The 23,027-nt window shown below is 39.5% G+C and overlaps 1 protein-coding gene across 4 annotated transcripts in view; it reads left to right on the forward strand.

Annotated features, from left to right (window-relative positions):
- The window catches only part of nlgn1 (neuroligin 1), a 472,336-nt gene that overhangs the window by 160,086 nt on the left and 289,223 nt on the right, over window positions 1-23,027 (forward strand). For 2 of the 4 annotated variants that reach the window (XM_079350042.1, XM_079350041.1), the window contains exons 2-3: window positions 19,008-20,067; window positions 20,884-20,943. In XM_079350042.1, the coding sequence (XP_079206168.1) occupies window positions 19,533-20,067; window positions 20,884-20,943 (595 nt within the window). In that variant the 5' untranslated portion in view covers window positions 19,008-19,532. The remainder of the gene's footprint in view (window positions 1-19,007; window positions 20,068-20,883; window positions 20,944-23,027) is intronic. The other 2 variants (XM_079350043.1, XM_079350044.1) reach the window with 1 other exon arrangement.

A 23,027-nucleotide genomic window follows, 5' to 3' on the forward strand; every position in this document is an offset into this window, starting at 1 on the left:
CCCTGGTGTGAGTGTGTGTGTGTGTGTGTACCACAGACAGAGGTGAGATGAGATGCTTAAAATAGGACAGACAAAGGGATAGAGGAATGATGTTGTGAGGATTTATCACACAAGGGTAGCGAGTGGAGAGATGGATGGATGGATGATGGGAAATAGAAGGAGGATATGGATGAGACCGACTAAAGCGCAGGCTGATGGAGTGTTTAGCTGGGTGACTGACTGAGCCATAAGTCTCCTGTGAGCCCTTATGTTCTCTTCCTCTCTCTCTCTCTCTCTCTTTATCTGTTCTGTCCCTCTCTCTGCCTCTCTTTAAAATAACACTACGTTCTGTGTGGTGACAAGCCGGGATGAAATGATTGGCCCTTAGTTTTCCCCCGACTGCCCTCTTAGATAATCACTACACCTACTGGCTGCCTCCGCTTGCTGACTCTACTTTATTAAAGCCAATCCCTCAATACATTATGCTACTGTGGTTAAGTGTCACTGCTTTGACTGAGCTGGATTTGAATTCTGCAACAGTATACTTTTCTTACTTTGTGTGCAATACAGCAGCATTACAGAACATATTTGACTGGAGTGGCCCATCTGGTAAAGGGACTTGCATGCAGGTGTAGCCTGAAGTAGGCTATGTGTGGATGTCCAAATAGCATGTATTTACCTTTCTGTTTCTACTGCCACCAGTCTCTCCAACAGCTTTAAGACAATACAAACTGTATTAAGAAAACAATTGTAATACTCTGATCATTTTGGGAAAAGTGAGGACAGCTGAAAATTTTGAAACCTAGAACCCAATTAAACATGGATGTAGTCTCAGTGTTGTCCCTCACCGATTTCTGAAGATGCAAATGAAGCTAAATGATGGAGGTCATCATATTGGAAGTATAAGGGGGAGCTGAGGATGACCTAAAGTGTCCCTACAGCTACAGCTGTCCTTAGGTCAACTCAGACACACACCTACTGTAATTGTGAATGAATAGAAAGCTTAAATATCAAAACGGATGAGTTAGGGTTAGTTTAAGTGTGTGCTCATGAATAAATAAGATAAGAAACATTTTTTAGAGCAGGCTTGAGTTTGCTGCTTTGCATTACCAACGAGTTTAAATATATATAAGACGCAGAGCAAACTCGAGAGCTCCTTTTTTTTTACATTGTAAGCTGGATATTCACTCTCATATCTGTGTGTGAAGTCAGTGGTTATCTGTGTGTATTGTAGTGACTTTGCAGGTAAAGGGCAGTCAACTTCTTTAAGCTTTTTTACTTTTAAATCATGACTTGTAGGGCAAAAAACAAGCATTGGCTTTGGTCTATAAAAAAACTATCACAAAACAACCAACATATTCAGTCCCATGGATTATCCCATTGAGCATCCCCTTCAACATTATTTGTCATTTGATTCATTTCACCCTGAAGTAAATTCTTAACCTCAGTAATATAGTGTGGTTGAGACCACTGGACTAAATCAAACCCTGCAAATGTAAATGAAACTCTAAAGCTTCAGAAAAACTGGGTTGTGGAATTTTGTGAAAAAACATCATATTTAACTTTTAAAGCAAATTCCTTATTCCAAAACAAAAACATTAGGCATAAAGGTTCACTGCAAAAGCAAATAAAATCAATGGAACGGAGAGTGGAAGATGACAAGGTTGACATTTGTTAACCGGGGAAACTATAGGTGCTCTTCATGCCATTCATGTTAGAGTTTGGGGGCTGCTGCAGGAGATGGCTCGGTCACAAGTCACTATCAAGTGCATAATGGGTAGTGAGCAGCAGGTTGAGTGCATCTCAACGAGGCCATAATAATAAGAGAGAGCCAATCTATGAGCAACTTCATGAGTTTACATAATAATTTAGTACGACATTTTACACATAAATAGCAGAAATCTAGTGTTGGACGAGGCTTAAGAAACAAACAGCAGTTTGTTTGGTTTCATGCTGGTGCTGAAGGGTTATATCTACTGGATTCTTAATTAAATGCCTAACTTAAGAGAAAGCTAGTAAAAAAAAAAAAAAAAAAAAAAAACTATTGATGAGGGTAGGTGTGTGAAAAAAAGATTTACATGCGATTATGATTGGGAAACTGAACTAAGAGTATCATAAGTTAGAAGACAGCCATTTCTCTTATATTAATGGAATTAGGTGAAAGAAAAGTCTTTTGTTCACAATGTTACTGTTATAAATGAATAATCTTGAATCGTATTGACATGAAGTATTATAGACCAAAATGATAAGATAAGAGATAAGATAAGATAATCCTTTATTCATCTCGCGAACAGAGAATGTCAAGCATTACCTCAATATGGTACAAGACAAAATGTAGAGAGCCGTATATCAAAAAGTGTTGAATACTTATTTTCTTTTATTATCATTATGTTTTATTCATCGCAGCGATAGTAAATGTAAAATCTCTATTTTTGAAAAGTTGAGTGTTAAGAAGTAACTCTATTGCTGCAGCGAGTATGTAAATCCAGAAAAAGAGTGTGCCCAAAACGGAACCTCGCGTGACTCCATGTGTGACAAGCCCTGTGTGAGATTGATTGGTTTTCATGATGACAGATTGAGAGTAGTCCGTCAGGAAGGATGTCGATCATTCCAATCAGTTCTTGATATTCGCTGAATTTCTTGTATTTGGTGAAATGGGATGAAACCTGCATGGATTTTTAATGGTGGTGGCTGAGTGACAGTTATGACTTGTGATGAACCTTTTCTTGTTACTTTTTGTTATTTCTTTTAAGTGACAGCCAATTGATGTTGGACTTAAAGAGCAGGTTTTCAGATAAAAACAATGCTCTCTTCAGACACAGCTTCTTTGTCCCTCAGCTCCCAAAAATGTAAAATTTTGATATGCCACTCAAAGTTTGTTTGTTTCATGCCTTTTTTGTAGACCATAGAAAGTCTTTTTTCTTCAGTTCTGAAAGTCTGTTTGTTCTCCTTTAGTTGTACTCTTAAGTGCCAATCTCTGGTGCAGATGTGTGAGTGCAATATCCTGCAGTTCTTTAGACCAAAATGTCCAGCATTACATCAATGTGGTACAGTGTCCGCTTTAGGCTTGCTGTAAAGTCACATTCACAGATGAGTGATGTCATTCAGGCTACGGCCATTAATATTCATAGTCTATGGTCTAGACACAGCTCCCTTGAGTGGGTGGAGCATTCCACCATGCTGGGGCAGGGCTAACAGTCTGTCACATGTTTGAGCATCTAAATATCATGTAAACAAGCCAAAGGAAGCACCCTAACATTGACGTTAACACAGAGCAGAGGCAAATAATTATTTTGCAATCTTTTTTGCAGGTTTATTAATATGTAAGATGTTGCATATTATACCTTAAAAGACAATACTGACTTCGGACAAAAATACCACAGAAAAAAAAGACGTAAGGAGGAAAGACCAATGTTCCCTGTGATATTTAGTGCAACTTTAGTCCAACTTCAAAGTTAATTGTTGGAAACACATACCACAGGTTAAAGTCCATTAACACTAAAATGTATCACTGAAATTTTTTGCCTAACAATGACTCAGGAAAGGCATTAATATGCATGTACATGTGGATTTAAAGCTTCAGAGCGGCAAGCTGCTTCGAAATAAATAGACCCAGCATGTAAGCGATGAAAAGAGCTATGCGTGAGATGCTCTAGATATGGACCCTGTGGGCACACACACACACACACACACACCCTGGCTACAATGACAGCAGATCTGCAGCTGTGACAGAGCCAGAACATGACACAGCTAGACACTGTGTACATTGGCTGAATTTCATTCTGTCGAGTTTTGTATCGTTGGAAACCTTCAGATGTGACTGAAATTTTAAAAAGATTGCCCTAAAACATGTTGTGTGTGGGCTTAAACAGTGTCACAATGTGGTTTTCACACTGTCAATGCACATATTTCATTCAGACATGTTAAAGTTGAACTTTTTTATTTATTTTAGGTTCAGAATTATTTCTGAGATGTCAGTTTAGCTTTTGTTCAGTTTTTTTTTTGTTACTCAGAAGCATGGTTGTAGTCTTTCAACATATAGGAAAATCTGTAACTGTATATTTATAGACACATTCAACTCTCCAAAACACACACACACACACACACACACACACACACACACACACACCTAAAGACACATACCCACGAACAAACAATGTCACTTTAATAGCTGTTGAGCGTCAGTGAAATGGCAGCATGGCTGCAGGCTGCTGTGGCTGATCTGAGCTCATTAGACCAGCGAGCGACTCGGACTGAGGGGATTCAATCGAGATTTGTTACGCCGCTACTGCATTTCTGACCCGGCCCAGGAGGTGAAATTATGAGAGATGAAGTGAAGCATGAGAAGAAGGTATAGAAATGACAAACATACAATAGAAAATGGGGGAAAAAATAAATTAAGGGAAGCGAGGAGACATTGGCTGAAGATAGAGAATGTAAATTGACATCAAGAGTTAGAGGAGGAAAGGAAGTGCAGAAGAAAACAAGGTGAACAGGTGGAGAAAATATAAAGAAAATGAAGTCATGAAGAAGAGCACAATGAAGGGAGTGCTGTAAATGGGAAGGATGAAGGTGGAGACGGGATGATCTGATTTAAGATGCCAAAATAGAGAGAGAAAAGAGGAGGAGGAGGAGAAGAAGAGTGGAGAACAGGAGTTGAGAGGGTGCAAAAAAGATAAGATGAAAACCTTATTGATCCCTCCAGGGCAAAAGCAGCAACAGAAATGAATAAAAACAGCAGGGAAGATAAGAGAGGAAGTATGAGGTTTAGAAACAAAACTCTCCAACTCGCAACTTTAAAACCACCAAAAAATATCAAAGAAAATATTCAAATGGTTTGAGATAACAGCAGCAGGGAGTGATGAAAAGGTCCAAATTGTTCAGATTAACATTGCTGTGTCTATAAATAGCAGAAAGGGGTATGAAAGCGTGATAAAAGGCAATGCATGGAAGAAAGACTGTATATGTCCAGGCAGTGAAAATATGCTTGAATTCACATGTACTGGTCCACTGAGGATGAAGTATTCATACATATGTAGAGATAAAAATTAAGCAGGGAAGGGAGCAGAGAGGAGAGGATGAAATGATACAGAGTATAAAAATAACAGGAAAGAAATGAAGAGGTGTGATTGAGCAGAGCTTTTTTGGGGGGGGGGGGGGGGGGAGACAGGGAGGAAATGGAATGAAGACGCTGGGGTGAAGATTGAAGAGGGATTTTCCAGTTGGTTACCCGGTCTCGACCACGTGTGAAATTTGCTCTGAACACCCGGTGGCGTTCAATCACCAGTCAAGTGAAGCAACAGAGAAATTAACGCCAAAGTACAGAGAATGAGAAATGAAGAGAATAGAAAAAGGAACAAGGTAGGGCCATTTCTAACACTTTACAGCGTTTTTCTTTTTTTTTTCTCTCTGAATCACTTGGATTGAATGATTACTGCAGAAATTGCTCTCGTTACAAGTCATTAAATCAACTATTGAATCTAAAATGTTATTTTTATGAGCACATATGACCTTATCAACTGACGAGGTTAGGGAATTGTATGTTGTTGTTTTTTTACTTCTTCTACTTGATGTTATTTAATTCTATATATCAAGTCTAATACTTTTGACACAAGTTTAGTAAGCTGAACTTTTCTGGTTTTATCTACAAATGCTGCCTGTTTACTTTTAGACAAAATATACTTTGAGGGACTTGATTTTAATTTTCCTTACTTTCCCCCCTTAAATTCTTGCAGTTTATCATAAGTACCGTAAATTCCGGACTATAAGCCGCTACTTTTTTCTCACACTTCGAGCACTGCGGCTTCTACTCCGGTGCGGCTAATGCATGGATTTTTTATGGGGGACAATGAGCTTCTGCCGCAAAAACATTTGACTTCGTCACGTCGGATCTTAATATCAGTCATTTTGCGCTTCATGCACGCACCCTCATCATGGAAAACACACGGAGAAATGCATATGATGTAGCTTTCAAGTTAAAGGCGATCGACCTGGCTGTCAAAGAAGCTAACAGAGCTGCTGCACGTTAAGATGACACTGACAGCGACAACAGAGACTGAGGAAGTGAGTAATGAAGTCATTCTGAGGCAGTGAATGGATGGACTTTTTCTTGTGAAATATATTACGGTCATCTTTTTCATCAGCCGTGTTACAGACACCGTCGGCTAGGCTTCGTATTGTAACGGTTCATGTTGTAAAGTCAGTAGTTGATAATGTGTTCATAATTCCGATTATGTGGAGAGTCAGTGAATGCACCAGCGAGAACGTGTTGAGTGGCTGTATGAGAGAACGCTGGGGGAGAGAGTTGGATTGTTACGGCAAGTTATGGTTTTGTTCTCCGCTGTAAACGGCGTGGTCACGGCCGACAGTGATCGGGTTATTAAAAGTTATTATTTGAACGCTCTCGTCGTCCTTTAACGTCCGTACGGACGCTACAGTATTTGCGGATGTTACCGGTAGCCTACGTCTGTGTAAATAGCTCTTGTTATAGCGTGGACACCTGCGGTTTATAATCAAGTGCGGCTTATATATGTACAAATACATTTATTTACTTATTTTTAGCCGGTGCGGCTTATATCCAGGTGCGCTCAATAGTATGGAATTTACGGTATATGTTTTCACTCGGTGTAATGTGTTTGCTGTTTTAGACGTCACCTGTGGCAGTACAGATGGATGGATAGATTAATGAATGAAAAGATGTATTGATGGAAACTTCCTTGATCCCAATTAAAATTCAAGAATTGGTGATTTGTTTGGCCGTTATTATAATGTCCTACATTGATATAATTTATCCCACTGTTAGTGGTGGGAAGGATTTTTTCATCATCTCACAAGCTCAAACTTCTTTAAAGGATAACACGTGTGGTATTTAGTGTAACTTTTCTTTCGTAATAACAGAAGCCTTGAGGAGCACTTAAATGAAAGGGTTTTTTTTCATCCAAATCTAAAACAGCAGTAATTTGTGTACTGTCACAGTGATTGCAACCATTTTCTTTATTAACTGTCAGAATTCTTGTTGATAATGAGTTTTTAAATAGTCATAGTGGAATTATAAAGTGTATATTTACATTATTAATATCCCTACTTTCAGTTGGACAACTTAAGTTTGTATATAGCTAAATTATTTAATGCAACAGCAGCAGAACAAAGTTTGTGTTAGGAATCTAAAATCGGACTGCATTACTTCTCGTAGTGTAATATACTGTAAATGCAGAAACTTGAGGAGTAAAGGGATGATATCTCAATACTCCCTCCCAGTCGCACCCTACAGGTGGATGCTGGTGATGGCGTTTAGGCAGAATACAGTACTGATAAAGGTCAGAGCTGACAATGAAAGAGCAGAGAGAAAGACCTGAAAGGAAGTGACCTAGCTCCACATCGCCTGAATTACAAGGTCTTCATATTTTTTTTCTAACTCTAGTCATCAAAGGTGGCCTCCCCTCTTTAGATCCAATCATTTGTGTCTCTAATTTGTCTGTTGTTTCTGTGTTGTGTTGGAACAGCTGTTAGACAGTGACAATTACTTTTAGATTGGTTGGCCTGAAAACAGCCCTGTTTTCAGTCATCATCAGGTCCAGCTTGAGGATCAAGAAGATCTTTGAGTTCATCATCAGTTCTTATGTGAACCAACACCTTCTATTGGAAATCACACTGTAGCTCATTCTGCACATGTTAAGTTGGTACACTGTGTCAAATAATTACTAAACAAAGTCAAAGAAACTGAGAAGAACACAAGAAGACAAGCTTGGTTATTTTTAAAAGCCCTTTGTTTGTTTGTTATTTCCCTCTTTTTTCCACAACGAGGTAGACAGACATAAAGACAGCAGGGCAGTGAGAGGAGACCAGAGAGTAGGGAAAACAATGACACAGAAGAGATAACGAGGACAAACAAAACACAGTGAGAGAACTGGAGATCAAACGCAGCCGTGTGGCCATAATGATTTTGTTCCCATTGGCTGACACATCAGTGACAGAGTCGGACACAGACACAGCTAAAGAATACAAGAGATGTGTTCCACAATACCTTTATTATTGTTTCATAATGTTATGTGGAACTTGGTTTGAGGTACTCCATACAGTATCCACCATGTTGGATTTTGCTTGAAGTTTCTGCCTCCTTATACAGTTTTTCCTTCTGTAAAAAAAGTAACTGTCAAGCTCTATGGACCAGAGTCTGGCAGGTGTGACTCAGCTTCCCAACAGGAAACACAACCATATAACTTAAATGTCACATTTTATCATCATTTTCTACACATTTTTAATAAGTCTCAGAACTCCCTAATACAGGTTTGTGAAGTGTCTTGTTGTAAATCCACTCTGATCCTGTATTTGATAATGCCAACCCCTCTATTTCAGCCCTGCTCAGAACAGAGTGTCTGTTGCTTTAAATGTGTCTGTAGCTTTAAATGTAAATGAGCTGTGTCTGTGGCTCTTGCTGTTTCGCTCCATTCTATTGTTTACAGTGAGAAGGCAGACTCAGAGAGCAGAACAAACACCTAGCTATGGGAGTGTCACCCATCTTGGGGAGGGGTTACTGCCCTTTGTAATGTCGTGAAGGGAGAAAATCCAAATGGGCTGTTTGAGCACAAATCCTGGAGCAGGATGGACTTTTTTGTATTTAGGGGGTTTGTAAACAGACTAGGGACACATGCAACTGTAAGTGAAAGAAAATAATGATAAATCATGTTTAGCATTATACAGTATGTGACCATTGACTGGACATTTTGTGATATATGTTTATCTTCGACTTGCATGTAGAACACAGCGGGAATGGGAGTCTCCTCTCCAATAGTGTTGAAAGGTGATTATTGCTGGTGTTACCTGTCGATATATAGATCAGTGGTTCTTGTCCTTTTTTTGCCATACACCCTTTAGCGGTAAAAGCAAAAAAAAACATCAACCTACATTTTTTCCAAATAAAATGCAATATAAAGGACAATAAATGTTTAATTCACAAGTTTCATGTTATCTACATTTTAAATAGCATTGCTAGCATCTTCCTCTATTTATGTCACCACATTAATTTTATATTCCTTGTGCTCACCATACCAGCGTTTTTACTTGCTGACTGGTTAATGTCCTTTTCAGCAGCTCGTGATGACAAAGAGCAGCATGTCATTTCTTTCTTTCCAGTCTTGCTGTAAAACCACTTGCAGCCACTTTTATGGACTCATTAACAAGACCGCGGAACAATCAATGAAAACAGCTTCCTTTTCAGCGCTCTCACTGCCTCTCGCTCTTGTTGTCTGTCTGCTATTATTCTGTCAGCGCCGGCACCCTTTTGTTTGTGTACATATAATTTTTTTGTGTGCCGTTGTCGATAAGCGGTCATTTGTTAAGAAATATGGTTGCATGGAGGAGGGGTAGGTGCTTCTGTCTATGAGTATTGCTGTTTGGGGGCTGGGAGGATTGAGCTGATGACTGTCAGCTTCCCCACCATGTGTGGTTTGACTCAAGAGAGACACTGTGCCTGTGATTACTAAGTCTAACTCAACAGATGTTTCATAGGGTAAAAATGGGGATTTCTGCTCAGGAGTCTGAGCTGGCAGATGGAATACTCAAATTGTTTGCTCTCCTAATGCTTCACCTTCACTCCCACATTTTGCCACTTGCTCATAAGGCCTCGGAGGAAATAACATCAGCAGATGCAAATTGTCATATCCGTGGGTTTAGAGCGAACAAATAGACCAGCCAAGAAAAAACATTCACATATTCAGTCTGTTAAATGACATAACAAGTGAAAATGTCTGCCAGCATAAAACATATATTTACATATTATTACATAGAAATGGTTTTGATGGAGTTTCACACGTTTAGGGAGCCTTTATATCCAAGGCGAGCAGCATTTTATTTTCAGTCAAAGTTCTTTGTTTGCGATTTGATGATGAAAAAACCTGATATCAAATGCGTTAACAAGTCTCGAGGCTTAGTACTGCGTTCATAAAGAAATAAAGAATGAGAGAGTCAAAATAAGAGATAAGATAAGATAATCCTTTTTATTCGTCATTCATATATATATATATATATATATATAGATATATATATATATGTACATACACATACATACATGCATGCATACATACATACATACATACATACATACATACATACATACAAATGTGTATGTGCCATGGGCTGCATGGTGGAGCAGTGGTGAGTGCTCTTGCTTCAAGAGCAAACTCCCTGTCGGACAGCAGCCTCTGTGGAGTTTGCATGTTCTGGAGCATGTGCATTTGTGGGTTCTCTTTGCATTCTCCAGCGTCCTCCCACAGTCTAAAGACGTGCTCTTTAGGTTAATTAGTGACTCGGTATAGATAAAGGATGTATGGTTAAAGCCTTTTTCAGCTGAACTTCCTTTGCCTAAAACCAATGTGAACAACATCACATTAATAACTGTCTCTCAACAAAACAGATTTATTTTTCCTGTGCATCATAAACTCAAACAAAATTGAGAGCATTAATTAATTAAATTTGGGCATTTCCAGCCAATACAGTCATGATTATTTATGTAAAAACGCTCAAAACGATGTTTAGTTTATCCCAATAACATGCTAAATATTCAGCATGAATAGCCTATCGACATGGCGTCATACTGCTGTCTTTTTCAGTTCTGACCGCCCTCTGTATTCAAAACAGTTGTTAACATTTTTTATCAATGAACAGACCAAATGGGTATCTTCCTTTGGTTTCCTGGTTTGACATAATCCAAAGGGCCCATTTAGCAGGCTTGAACAAATAGATAAAATCTGCTGACTTTTACCCTCGAGCATCAACATTGCAGCCAACATTATTTTACATGATGCTGTTTCTCATAGTCGTAATAAAAGGAAGCCATTCAGTCAGCCAATCTATCTGTTGAGCTCAGTTTGAATACATTAAATAATTTCACATGTGACCAAGAATAAGTAAAAAATACATGAGTTTATTGTATTTCTCATCATTTTCTTATTTATCCATTGTGCTGATATAGATTTTGCAGCTTTCTGCAAGATTATTGTTTTTTTCGTGTGTGCTTGTATTTGTACGTGTGCGTTCATTTTTGTGTGTGTATGTGTGTGTGTGTATACACATTTTTTTAAATATCATTGGAGCAGCATGACCGACAGAAAAGAAACAGGAAATTAAATGACTTGCAGTTTTTTGCTATCAAAAAGTTGGTGTGATTTTGTTTTTTTGTGTTCACACATGGGTTTTCAGCAGGTAAGAAACTCTGTGTCAGACTGTTTGTTTGGAGAAAAAAAAAGAGAGGATTTATTGTGGCTTTTTCTCCTGCTTTATTTATTTGAAAACTGTTGGAGGGAGATCTGTGGCTTCTACAACAAGCGCACCCCATCTCTCCTAATAATGTGCATATGTATATCTGTGTAAATCCATTCACAGACATTTGAGATTTATAACCAGATTAGTGATGGTGATGAAGAGAGACAGATGGTGTCAAAGAAAAAAAAAAGTATAATGAAGCTGTAAGCACTGGTATCATTGCATTCTTCTTTATTTATGATGTATTTAACACACTACAAACAACATTTGATGACATAAACACATCTATACATTATCTGACAGAATGCTGAGTAAAACTTCTGAAACATGGCATCCACAAAGCCCACCTTTAAATAGTGTCTGCCTTGTATTTTATTCCACTTTTTTTTTTTTTTACACTTGCAGCTCTCCTCTCCTCTCTCTTATACCCGTTTGTTGTTTATCATACAGCAGTGCTCAACCTCATCTGAGTTTAGAAGGATTCAGCTGAGTCGCACACAGTCACACTGATATAGACATGTAATTCTAGATTCCCCAGCCAAAGAAGTAAAAATCCAGTTTCATACTTGTGAAGTGCATTTTTTTAAGGCTTCTTCAAGGTGTTAGGATGTGAAGCAAAGGAGCCTATTGCCTACCATGCAGAGATGTGTGGTTGCATTATGCTGCTGAGTCCATTATAAATGAGTATATCTTGTGTAACGCTCTTGTGAGGAGTTTTTAGCTGGATCTGAAAAAGACAATTAAACACTAATGTCGCTTTGTGACATATGAAAGCAAAAAAAAAAAAAAAAAGATCACAGCCAAGATGACTGACTGAAAGCCAATTGACAGCACAGAAAAGAAAACAGCCTGTATTGAAAGTTTTGTCAGGAAATATTCCCAATAATTGATAACCTACATTGGACTGTTAAAACTCAACTGAACTTATAGGCCTTGTCCACTAAAAGGCCAGCAGATCGGCTAGTTGAGCCGTGCACCTCCACTGATTCCTCATTGTTACGGTCTCAATTCAGTCAAACCATATCGTTCATATCGTTTATTTTCCAAACTGTATTCCAGCGGGTGGGGGGGAGGTGTTTGTGTGGATGATTTTGACATGTCGAGGGAGAAATTATGTTATAAAAGTGGCGCTCCAAGCTCTGTTAGCCAGGTATCCCAGGATGCTTTGAGCAGTGAGATGAATAGGGGCGATTTCTGTTGGACACATGTCGATTACGCCCACACAGTCCTGAGAAAGGATCTAAGCTGTTAATGCTTTGTCAATGCCTATATATATATATATATATGCATATACCACATAGAGATTTTTAACATTTCAAGTCAGGTTTCCAGAGGCTTTTAAGGTCCAATATTTTTCGGGTTTTAGATGGTCTTTAGTGTGTTTTCCAGGTGTTTTGTGCATGTTTAGGCACTTCTTTTTGCAGAAATTTAAAGTCCACGGAAACATGGCTTCTTGGCACAAGCTCCCCTCGACTGACTGTAGCATTCCCAATAAGGTAAAAGGGGTGGGACATATCTGAGAACAAAGCCAAACGACTGACCAATTACGAGAGAGCAGATCGGTGAAATACAGACAGATCAGATAAGAAATCAGAGAGTGGCAGTACAATAAAACAGACACTTTTCTCAAACATTAGCAATTGTGAGCATACTTTAGCAGACGCATAAATTAGTGATATGAACCCCAAAAATAATATGGGACCTTTAAGACATCAATCATGTACAGAAACAAAACAACATTGTTACCAGCCAAAATGACGCATCACAATACTTGCCGTGCAACTTTTGCAGGTGGATTTTTTTCATTTTCCTTTCTTCCCTTTTGTCTGTCTCAGTTTGTGTCTAGATACCTTTTGTTCTGATGTCGATAAACAGCTGCACTTTAAACAGGAAGCGTTATCAGAGCATGCCGCTATACCAAACAACAGTAAACAAGAGTGAGCGCAGAGCAGCAGTGTTCAAGAGGGGGAGGACAATTATGTTTGACTCAAACAAACCTTGTGTGAAAAGACTCTTATTAAGAGTGTGTGGGTACACGCTGCATGTCTAATCAGTACGGGGTTGAGTCACACCTGTATGTTTCTGCCAAGTGCAGTGTTTGTCATTTCTGTTTTTGGAGCTCAGGGATACAAGGTATGCCAAGTCTATTAATTTGTACCTGTATAGTGAAACCTGTCTCTGTCTCTTCAGTGTTTTTGTGGTTTGTGGTGCAGCAGTGTTGCTCATTAAAACTACTTCTTCTCTAACTTCAAACAGAATCACGACTCTTGATAATCACTGAAGAATTGAGGTGTTCACACACAAACACAGCAGGTAGACCAGGAGGTAGCATGAAGTCAGAATAATGTTCGTATTATGTTGAAATGGTTGTTTCAATATTATTTGTATTTGGACAATTTTCTTGTCAAGTGACCCATGGAGACTGCTCATGCCAATGTTCATGCTTGTCCCATAAATTGGAAGATTATTCCACTTGTTTGCTCCACTAGTAATACAAACTAGGATGAAAAAAAGAAACATCCACCATCGTCAACACATGTAAAACCCTGTTGAATGTTCAAATATGCTTGAGCTAAGATTGATGACATGATTTCACAGGCATGCAGTTTGTCATAGCAACACAACAGGCTTGTGAGGTTTCCACTTCCTCAGCAGTAAGAAAAAAACTGACAGTTAAGGCTTATGAAGGAAATACTTGTCCCTGATAATTATGCTCAATCACAGGCTGATGCGTGCTGTGGAGCTGTACAGTGGCACTTTTTTCGATTGGATTCCAAGCAGAAAACAATTACTTTAATGCTGCTACATTTATATTTACAGTATGTGCCACCCTGAATAACTCCAGTGCACAACAATGATAATCAAAAGCCAGGCAACATTTGAGTTTGAATGTCAATGTATAAAGGCCACTCTGAAGAACACTGTTGTTGTGACCCTGTTGGGATTAGTCAAAAATATTTTAATGGACTCTAGAAGTTAGGAAAAAAAAATTGGAAACTATTGATTTAAACGTACCTTTTGTAGAATGAAAAAATTGTATACACTAATTATTTAAATTATTATTCTTTTTTTTGTTGAGTACTTATATTAGTTCTAATATTTCCAACAGTTGTCAAAGCAAAAGAAATCCTTGATTTTACATTTGATGCGGGACGTTTCTTGTAACGGCGGCTGCCATTACAGAAGCCCTGACAGACATTGTTATCGTTGGCATAGAAACCGAGATGTTACATCAAGGGCAGCTGCATAAGGGAGCCTAAATTGCTATTGAAAGCTGCCGTTCTGTTGCTGTATGTGCTGCTGTGATAAAAAAGTTGCCAATTTCACTCGGATACATTAGCTCGGCAGTAAACATATTCTCTTTCTCACGTTTGTTTCACCCGGTCGTCTTCACTCCAAACTCAGTTTGTTTTAACCGGTTGGGGGTTGAGTAGTAGAGATAATCACTCCCATGATTCCCCATCAGCCTTGATGTCATCTTTTGTTCTTGTTTTAAATGAGAGCCCCATGGTGGCATGATTTACATCCTGTGCTGTTAAGAGTGATAACTATGAAACAGTATCAAAAACCAAAATCTTGTTCAATGAAACTAAAAATATACACCACAAATTATTCTCCAAATCCAACATCTTTGGACACAAGTTGGATTAGCCTTTTTGTACGTCTCCCTCCTTTATATTATCATGTTTCTGATAGCTCCAGTTTGCTTGTGGAGCACGCTGAACACCATCTCACGCTCAGAAAAAGTAGGACCGTAAGCTTTTTATCACACGCTCTGGTTTGATCTTTATCTCCTCCTTTCGTCTCTCTCTCTTTCTTCTCCTTCTGGTTGTCCTAATGTAAACGTCTGCATGCCTTGCTTTTTCATCCCTACCTGCCACTCACATCTTACAGCCTCTGTCTCATTGGCGAGGCGGTGCGTGTATTTGCATTAGAATATGGTGTCTATGGAGGAATATCTGTGCAAGTAAATAGGATTTCCTCAGTGTGTGAAATCTGTAGGTGAGCTCATTGAGGTGGAACATTGACTTCTAAGCAGTGTAAAAAAAAACAAAAAAACAGACATAAAAACATACACTTGGGATGACAAGCCTTCATGTTCCACACTCATGCAGAAACACACACACACACACACACACACACACACACACACACACACACACACACACACACACACACACACACACACACACACACACAGACACACGCATACTTTTCTACCAGATATGTGCTGTCTGCTGCAGAAAGGCAAGCAATTGTCACTTGTCGTCTGCACATGCTTCTTATTGATGTTTTATCACTCGTACAATGTGTTCCCTGTGCATTATTTACAAACAGAATTGAACCTTCCCACAGTTCAGATAATGTTCTTTTTACAAATGTTTTTGCAGGGCACAAATTGTGACTTATTTTACAAAAAAAAAGCAAGGCCATAACTACATGATATATGATGCATCTTCTCATGTGTATCAAGGGAATGTCAACTCCACTTTTTTTCTAGTTAAATATTGTAAACAGTAGAAACAAAAAGTGGTAGTATTGAGTTTCTTTCTTTATCCATGGTGTGATTTGGGTCAAACATGAAACAAGCCAGTCAGGTTTTCATCTCCCATTCCTTGTCAAAGCCAGACATGCTGCATCTGGAACAACATCAAATATACAGCAGATTTGAGCAATTCTTTAAAAAAGAAAAAAATAGACAAGGCATTGGCTCGTGCAACTTCTTTCCTTTCCAGTGTTCCCATGTACATACAGTGCAGAAACATTGTGACGCACAGATTTTTAAGTCATATCTGCTGCATTTATTTCTCTGCAGCAGCAACACCAAGTGCATCGCCACATAAAAATAAGAGACACTGTGCACACTTATGCCGGAGGCACAGCAGCGTAACTTTGATTATTCAAATCCCCAGACATGCCAAAGAGATCTGTTAGAGTGTACTGTTTAATAAGTTGTGTTTACTTAACATGAAAGGAAGGTATGCCATAAATGGTATGTTTTTGGCCTACATTAATGCTGCAAGAACTGGAGCAAGGCTAATGCATGTTGTAAAATCAGGAATCATATATTTGTGTTCATATTGGTAGTTTTTGCTAACAGATGTATAACTGTCTTTGTAGCACATCTAATGTATTTTTGCATGCACGTGTAGCAGAGAGCTCAAATCAGAGGGAGCTTGGTTTCATTGCTGTTTTTGCCCCCACTTGCAAAAGTGATTATCCAACAAAGCTCTGTGAGGTCTGAGCATTTCCTGGTCATTACAATGTCCACACAATGCATAAAGAAGGATAATGATGGCAGAAGACATCACCACATCCATATGAATGCATAAGAGCAGCAACAGTTTTACATGGTATTGTAGCAGCAATTCAGGGCTTCACAATGTATGTCACAAGTGGTACACAAGTGCCTTTTGAGTCCACTCATCTATATGCATCTGACCATCTGAATAATGCTCCCTTAGGATGGGGCTTTGATTTTTCTTTTTGCATCAGTATCACAATAAATAATGCAGCCACAATACGTCTCATCATGTCTCCACATAAGTGTATAATTTGGGGCTGTCAGAGTCCAGTAGGTGTTGCACTCCCCCATCCCTCTTTTTGTGTTTGAAGTGGAGCCATTTTTAAATCTGATCTCTATTCCTATATACAACCCAAAGTTGATTTAGTTCTCATGTCTTTGAAGTAAGTTCTACCAAATAAAGTATTTTTGTCCATTTGGAAGGTCCTTGAATAGTGCATAAAACTCCACCATTGTGTCCTGAGTTGGCGGGACTGTCTTCATATGTGGTGGCAGGTCTAAGAGGTTAGATATAGGGAGGGGTTTATGTGAATGAAACAGGTTTATACTTCTGAGCAGAACACAAACAAGCTGAAGGAAGCACCAGCCCATTCTTTGTGAACACAGAGCTCAAAACAACAAACCAAGATGGAGTTTTACTTTATTCTTTCTATAGAAAAGGCATTACTCATGAATATATTTCGTATGGATATGTATACATACATATATACATTAAAATGCTGCATATTATACCTTAAAGACCAACAAACCCCACTCGTGTGCATGTAAGGAGCAGGTACACATCATGAGCACTGGCCCTAAAAGTGACAACTGTATCAGTTAGAAAGCAGCAATGACAGTTGTGCTTCACTGTGAATCCCTATGCACAGCAGTGAAACAGGGCCAGATGCTTTAATATGAAGCCTTGGATGGAGAGAAAATTGAAGATGACAAAGGAAAAGAAAATGTTTACCCTGTTGGAGAATATTTGTGATGTGCACAAAATCAAGGAAAGTAGAGTGTCACATTCTGTACCATCTCCCTGCTTGGTGGGCAAATCACAAAAACCCTGTGTCTCAATTTTTTTTACCAACAGGACAAGGAAGAAAGTGAGGAGTGTCCGATTAGATAACTCCCATCCTCTCTTCAACCAATTTCAGCTACTGAGCTCGGGGAGGTCCTACAGAGTCCCTCTAGCAACCAACAATGTCTTTAAGAAGTCATTTATTCCAAGTGCAGCAAACGCCCTGAACCTTACAGCATGACTGAAGAGATCTGAACAATGACATGAACTGTCAATGCAGCTGCTATGTTATGTGTTATTTACAGCTTAAATATCTATATATATATATCTATATCTATCTATCTATCTATCTATCTATCTATCTATCTATCTATCTATCTATCTATCTATCTATCTATCTATCTATCTATCTATCTATCTATCTATCTATCTATCTATCTATCTATCTATCTATCTATCTATCTATCTATCTATCTATCTATCTATCTATCTATCTATCTATCTATCTATCTATACAATTTTAAATACTACTTTTTTATATACTATTTTATGTATATGGAAAGCCAAAGACAAATTTCCACCTCTCGTGGGACAATAAAGATTTATTCTATTCTATTATTTTCAACCTATAGCTCTCACTAGATGTGTTGCAGTAGGTGATAAATGGGATAAAACAAACTGTTTTCAAATGCAAAATAAAGGAGTTTCAAGCATGCAGTTAAAGTGTGATTCATCGTGATGAACTTTTGAAATTCAACTTAAATGCCATTAACAATCATGATGGTTTTTCTGATTGATCGTAGACGTTTTGCTGTGGTTAAGACGAGGATTCAGACTAGTTTAGGAGAAGATGGTCTACTAAATTCTAAATTCTAGTTCTGTGACTGGGCTTAACTTCCTTGAGTGGAGGCCTGGCAAGTTTCACCACCATCTACAACCTTGACCTTTTCCCACTGATTTCCTTTTTTGTTACAAAAAGGTCAAACAACTTCCTACACCTGCACTGAGTGTTTAGCATTTACAACATAATCACATTACAGTTACCATTTTATTCAGAATGCCTGCATGTCTCAGTCGTGTTGCTGCTGGTAGTGTGCATCCAAGTCTGTGGCTGTCTCCCAGAACAATCCCCGCTCACAAGCACAGCGTCTCTGGAGGGCACTCCTCGTTAAGGGTTGGGTATTGAATTAAACTGTCCCACTCCACCACAACCATCGAACATCTGTCCACATGCATACTGATACACCTTGCTTGTTTAGCTGTCGAGCAGTGTTGCTGACAGTCATGTTCCTGCTTAACTGGCTGATGTGTGTGCAGATGGATTTACCCAAAAATGCCCTTCTGCTTCTTGTTTATCTTCTAAAAATAAATTGAGAATAAGCAATAATACATTATGACATATAATGATACCTCTTGGTGTGAATACTGATTAAGTTTTTTCCTTTTTCTTCTGTGTTGCAGGGAAGGACTTTGAAGTGGACCACACTGCTGCTACACTACACAGCTCCTCCTGCCTCTGCTGCTGAACATGACTGTCTGCTCGCCTCGGATTTATGGAAACCCTCGTCACTGACTGGCATGTCTACTTTCTAAGAAGTGGGGCTTGAAGATGGTGTCTTTACAGTGTTCTTCATCATTGCAGTGTTTGTTGACAGGACCCTTTTAAAGAATATATTTCCATTTGCTGAGGAATATTTTCCCAGATTTGCCTTCACCAAGCTCAAGGGAACTGATGGCTTCTTCATTTCCACCGGATGGTTTGCACTGCCAGAATTTTAAAAAGCATTATTAATATCCACGACCCCTCCGTCTGCTCCGGAGCTATCGACCTGCTTATGTCTCTGGGTGAATGGGATTTCCGTGTGATTGTATGCCTGTGTTTGCATCTGCATGGTGTAAGTAAGAAATAGGAAATAAGCGGTTTTTTTTTAACTTGTGAAAGACGAGACAGGACCCTGCACAAGTTGCAGAAACGGAGTAGCAGATATGTGCCAGTGGAGGCACCATTCGAGGACTGGGTGTTCGCCTCTTCAGACTGCAAAGAACAGGAGCAAGATGATGGAATACTTTGGGCTTGGCTCCTTTGGCGCTTGCCAGTGGGTGTCTTCTCTACTATGGTTGGGGCTGCTGTTGCTGCAGGCATGTCCGTCTGCCGTGTTGGCTCAGAAACTTGACGAGAATGACCCAGTGGTCACCACTGTCTATGGCAGGCTGCGTGGCGTTAAGAAGGAACTCAACAATGAGATCCTGGGCCCTGTTGTGCAGTTTCTGGGTGTTCCTTATGCTGCCCCCCCAACAGGCGAGCGCCGCTTTCAACCACCTGAGCCACCATTGTCCTGGCCGGAGATCCGCAATGCCACACACTTTGCCCCGGTGTGCCCTCAGAGCATTGTGGAGGGCCGCCTGCCAGATGTGATGCTGCCAGTGTGGTTCACAAACAGCATTGATGTTGTGACTACATACGTCCAGGACCAGAGCGAGGACTGCCTCTTTCTTAACATCTACGTGCCCACTGAGGATGGTGAGTTAGCCTGCGGGCCCTGGGCAGGATGATTGTAGAGGGTAACAGGGGGCAGGGTAGAGGGAACTGAGCCCACATCCTTCTGTTAGCGAGAAGAGAGTGTCGTCGGGGTGTGTTTTATTTATGTGAGAGTCTTTTTTTTCCGTCTGTGTCTAAATAGAAGGAAAGCATGACCTTGTGCATGTTTAATGTGCATGAAACTGCTTATAGTACACAAGTGTTTGAGAGTGGATCTGTGAAAGAGAAAAGGTTGTGCATGTGAGTGTGAATGGCCTCCATTCAGGCTAATCTATCCCCTTCTAATCCCACTCCATAGCTGCTGCCATTTCCTTCCATTTTCCATCTTTTTTAAACTCTCCTCCTCCTCCACATCCATGTAGATCCTCTAAACTCCTTCTCCTTGTGTCCTCTGCCCCTCTTTCTTTTCGCTCTTTTCCCTTCTTCACTTGATTTTCCCTCGCCCTCTCTTCACACTCAAGTCCATAGCTCATTTTAGCCTATTGTGATCCACCACGATGGCTACAGTTCATTAAACAAGACAGTCGTTGTCAAGATCATCACCGATTGATTTGGTCGACTGGCTGAATGACTGGCTGGCAGACTGATGGACTGAATACTGCGCTGATTGAGCTGGTGTGATTCATTCTTTCCCTCTTTCTTTTTGCCTCCTTTTTTCTTCCTCTTTAGTCTCCTTTCAGTTAATCACCTGTGGTGTGTGTGAATTAATGTGAGTTTGTGTGTGTGCATGCCAGCTCCTGTGTGCGTTGTGCGTCCAGGGGCTCCATGTTATTCTTTAGTCTTTTATTCATTTTACAGTCAAAAGAATATCCAAGGAATGTGCCAGGAAACCGGGCAAGAAAATATGTAGACAAGGAGGTATGTATGATCTGACCGCAACCTATACCATGCCACAGAACGAGTAAACACCCTGAGAATACAAGGAAAGTAAGAAGAATTGTTTGGTGCAGAAGAGAGCTATAGTGAGTGATCAAGATCTATGAATTATTTAGGTCTTAAATCTGGGATTGTGTCAAATATTGACAAAAAGGAAAGGACCTTTTGCACTTGATCTGGACGGGAGTTTAAGCCCACATAAAAAAGTTAAAAAAACAAACAAAAACAAAAACAACAACAACAACAACAACAACAAAAAAACACTTGACTCTCTGCACATAGCTGCCACTTTTTTCAACTTTAGCCCTGATTTGGCCAAATAACTTGTAGACCTTGTGATGGTGGGATAATTGGTGAGAGAGTGTTGCACCACACTCACTGGTTCATTGATTTGTGCTTCCAATGGTCAGCAAGATTGGGCGCTTTGATTGGCTGCCAGATGAGAGTTCAAAAGGCATATAGTAATGATGGCTGATGTGAGAGAAGATAACAGCATATTAGATCAGGCACACTGTTCCAAGCACACACACACACACACACACACACACACACACACACACACACACACACACACACACACACACACACACACACACACACACACACACACACAGTGATGTAGTTGTATGCAGTGTTAAACAAGATGAGTTCAGGCTGGACCTTGACTGTGTAATCTCCATTAAAAGGAAGCAGAGTTGTGTTCAGGTTGGCTCGGGCCACTGTATCAAGCACTGTTTCATCAAGATAATGCCCTCCTTCTCCTCCTTCTCTGTCTTCTTTGCCTGTCTCTCAGACTATCCCTCTTTATGTGTACTTGTGTTTGTGTGCCTGTGAGTGTGTGTGTGTGTGTGTGTGAGTTTGATAGAGAGAGAGACAGATGCTGACAGTGTCCTTGATAAGGTCTGGGTGTTAATGTCATTGTCTTGGCAGCAGCCTGTATTATCACTTAGCGTGCATTCCTACTCTTCTTCTTACACAGACGTCTTCTTCGCTGTCTCCTCTCCTCATCAGTGTTGCTCTCACAGATACGAGAGATGCTTTTAAACTGGGAGATTATGAGCTTACTTGTTAGTCACACAGCAATGAGAATCTTAATTACAAACCCAAGACACAGACAATATGCTGTGGATTTTTCTCTATTTTTTTTTCTTCATTTTGCAGAAAGGGGAGATTAGGTCCATAAATCAATGTTTTGTAAGAATGAAAATGGTGGATCTGTTGCTGTGTAATGGTAGAAGACGGCTTCCTTAGTGCTGTCTCTGGCTCGTGTTTGCATCAGGTGGGTTTAAGAAAAGTTAATTGATAATTTCAAAATGTCAAAGAACTGTTCTCTTTATATCTTTAAACAGTATTACTGCTCCAAAAGTGTTGCACCTAATTAGACAATGCTCTGTGCAGTTTGTCTGCCTTTCTGTAGTTTGGGATAATTTACCTAAACCAAGCAATTACTTTAAGCATATCTAAGTACTAGCTTTTACTTGGAGTTAGATGATTTTTGTTGTATTTGGTACCTGTCAATAGTAGGCTAAGTGCATTAGCCACAGAAGAAGTGGGTCAGCTCGAAATGTCAGCGACACAACACTGAACCTAGGCTTTATGTTGCTGCAGACGAAGCCATTAGATTGAAGCACCTTATAAACTATTTGTAAACAACAACAAAAAAAATGTTGGGATAAGTGTATGCTATGAAAGGACAGTTCTAAGCACATTTTTTCTGCAACAACCTGCCTTGTTTTGGCACTAATTTCGAAACCTAACTCCTCACATCAACAGCAAACAATTAAAATGTGGACACTGCTCCTAGCTTTGAAAGCACCTGCAAGGAGTTATTATGAGAATTATTTCCATATATTTATTTTTTATAGACTTTTATCGCTGCCAGGGGGGTGAGTGTCAGATGTGGCAATTGTCGAAACATTTTTTTTATTTAAATGTTCTTCAATAAAGGAAGTATATTTGATGCGTTATGAGAAGCACTTTGCATTGTCATGGCAAGGTCAACACAGAGTAAAGATGTACCGTTTAGTCCACTGGGCACGCCATAATCAACATACACAATAAGTCCA

Source organism: Symphodus melops (genome assembly GCF_947650265.1).
Source record: "Symphodus melops genome assembly, chromosome: 8".
Taxonomy (NCBI): domain Eukaryota; kingdom Metazoa; phylum Chordata; class Actinopteri; order Labriformes; family Labridae; genus Symphodus; species Symphodus melops.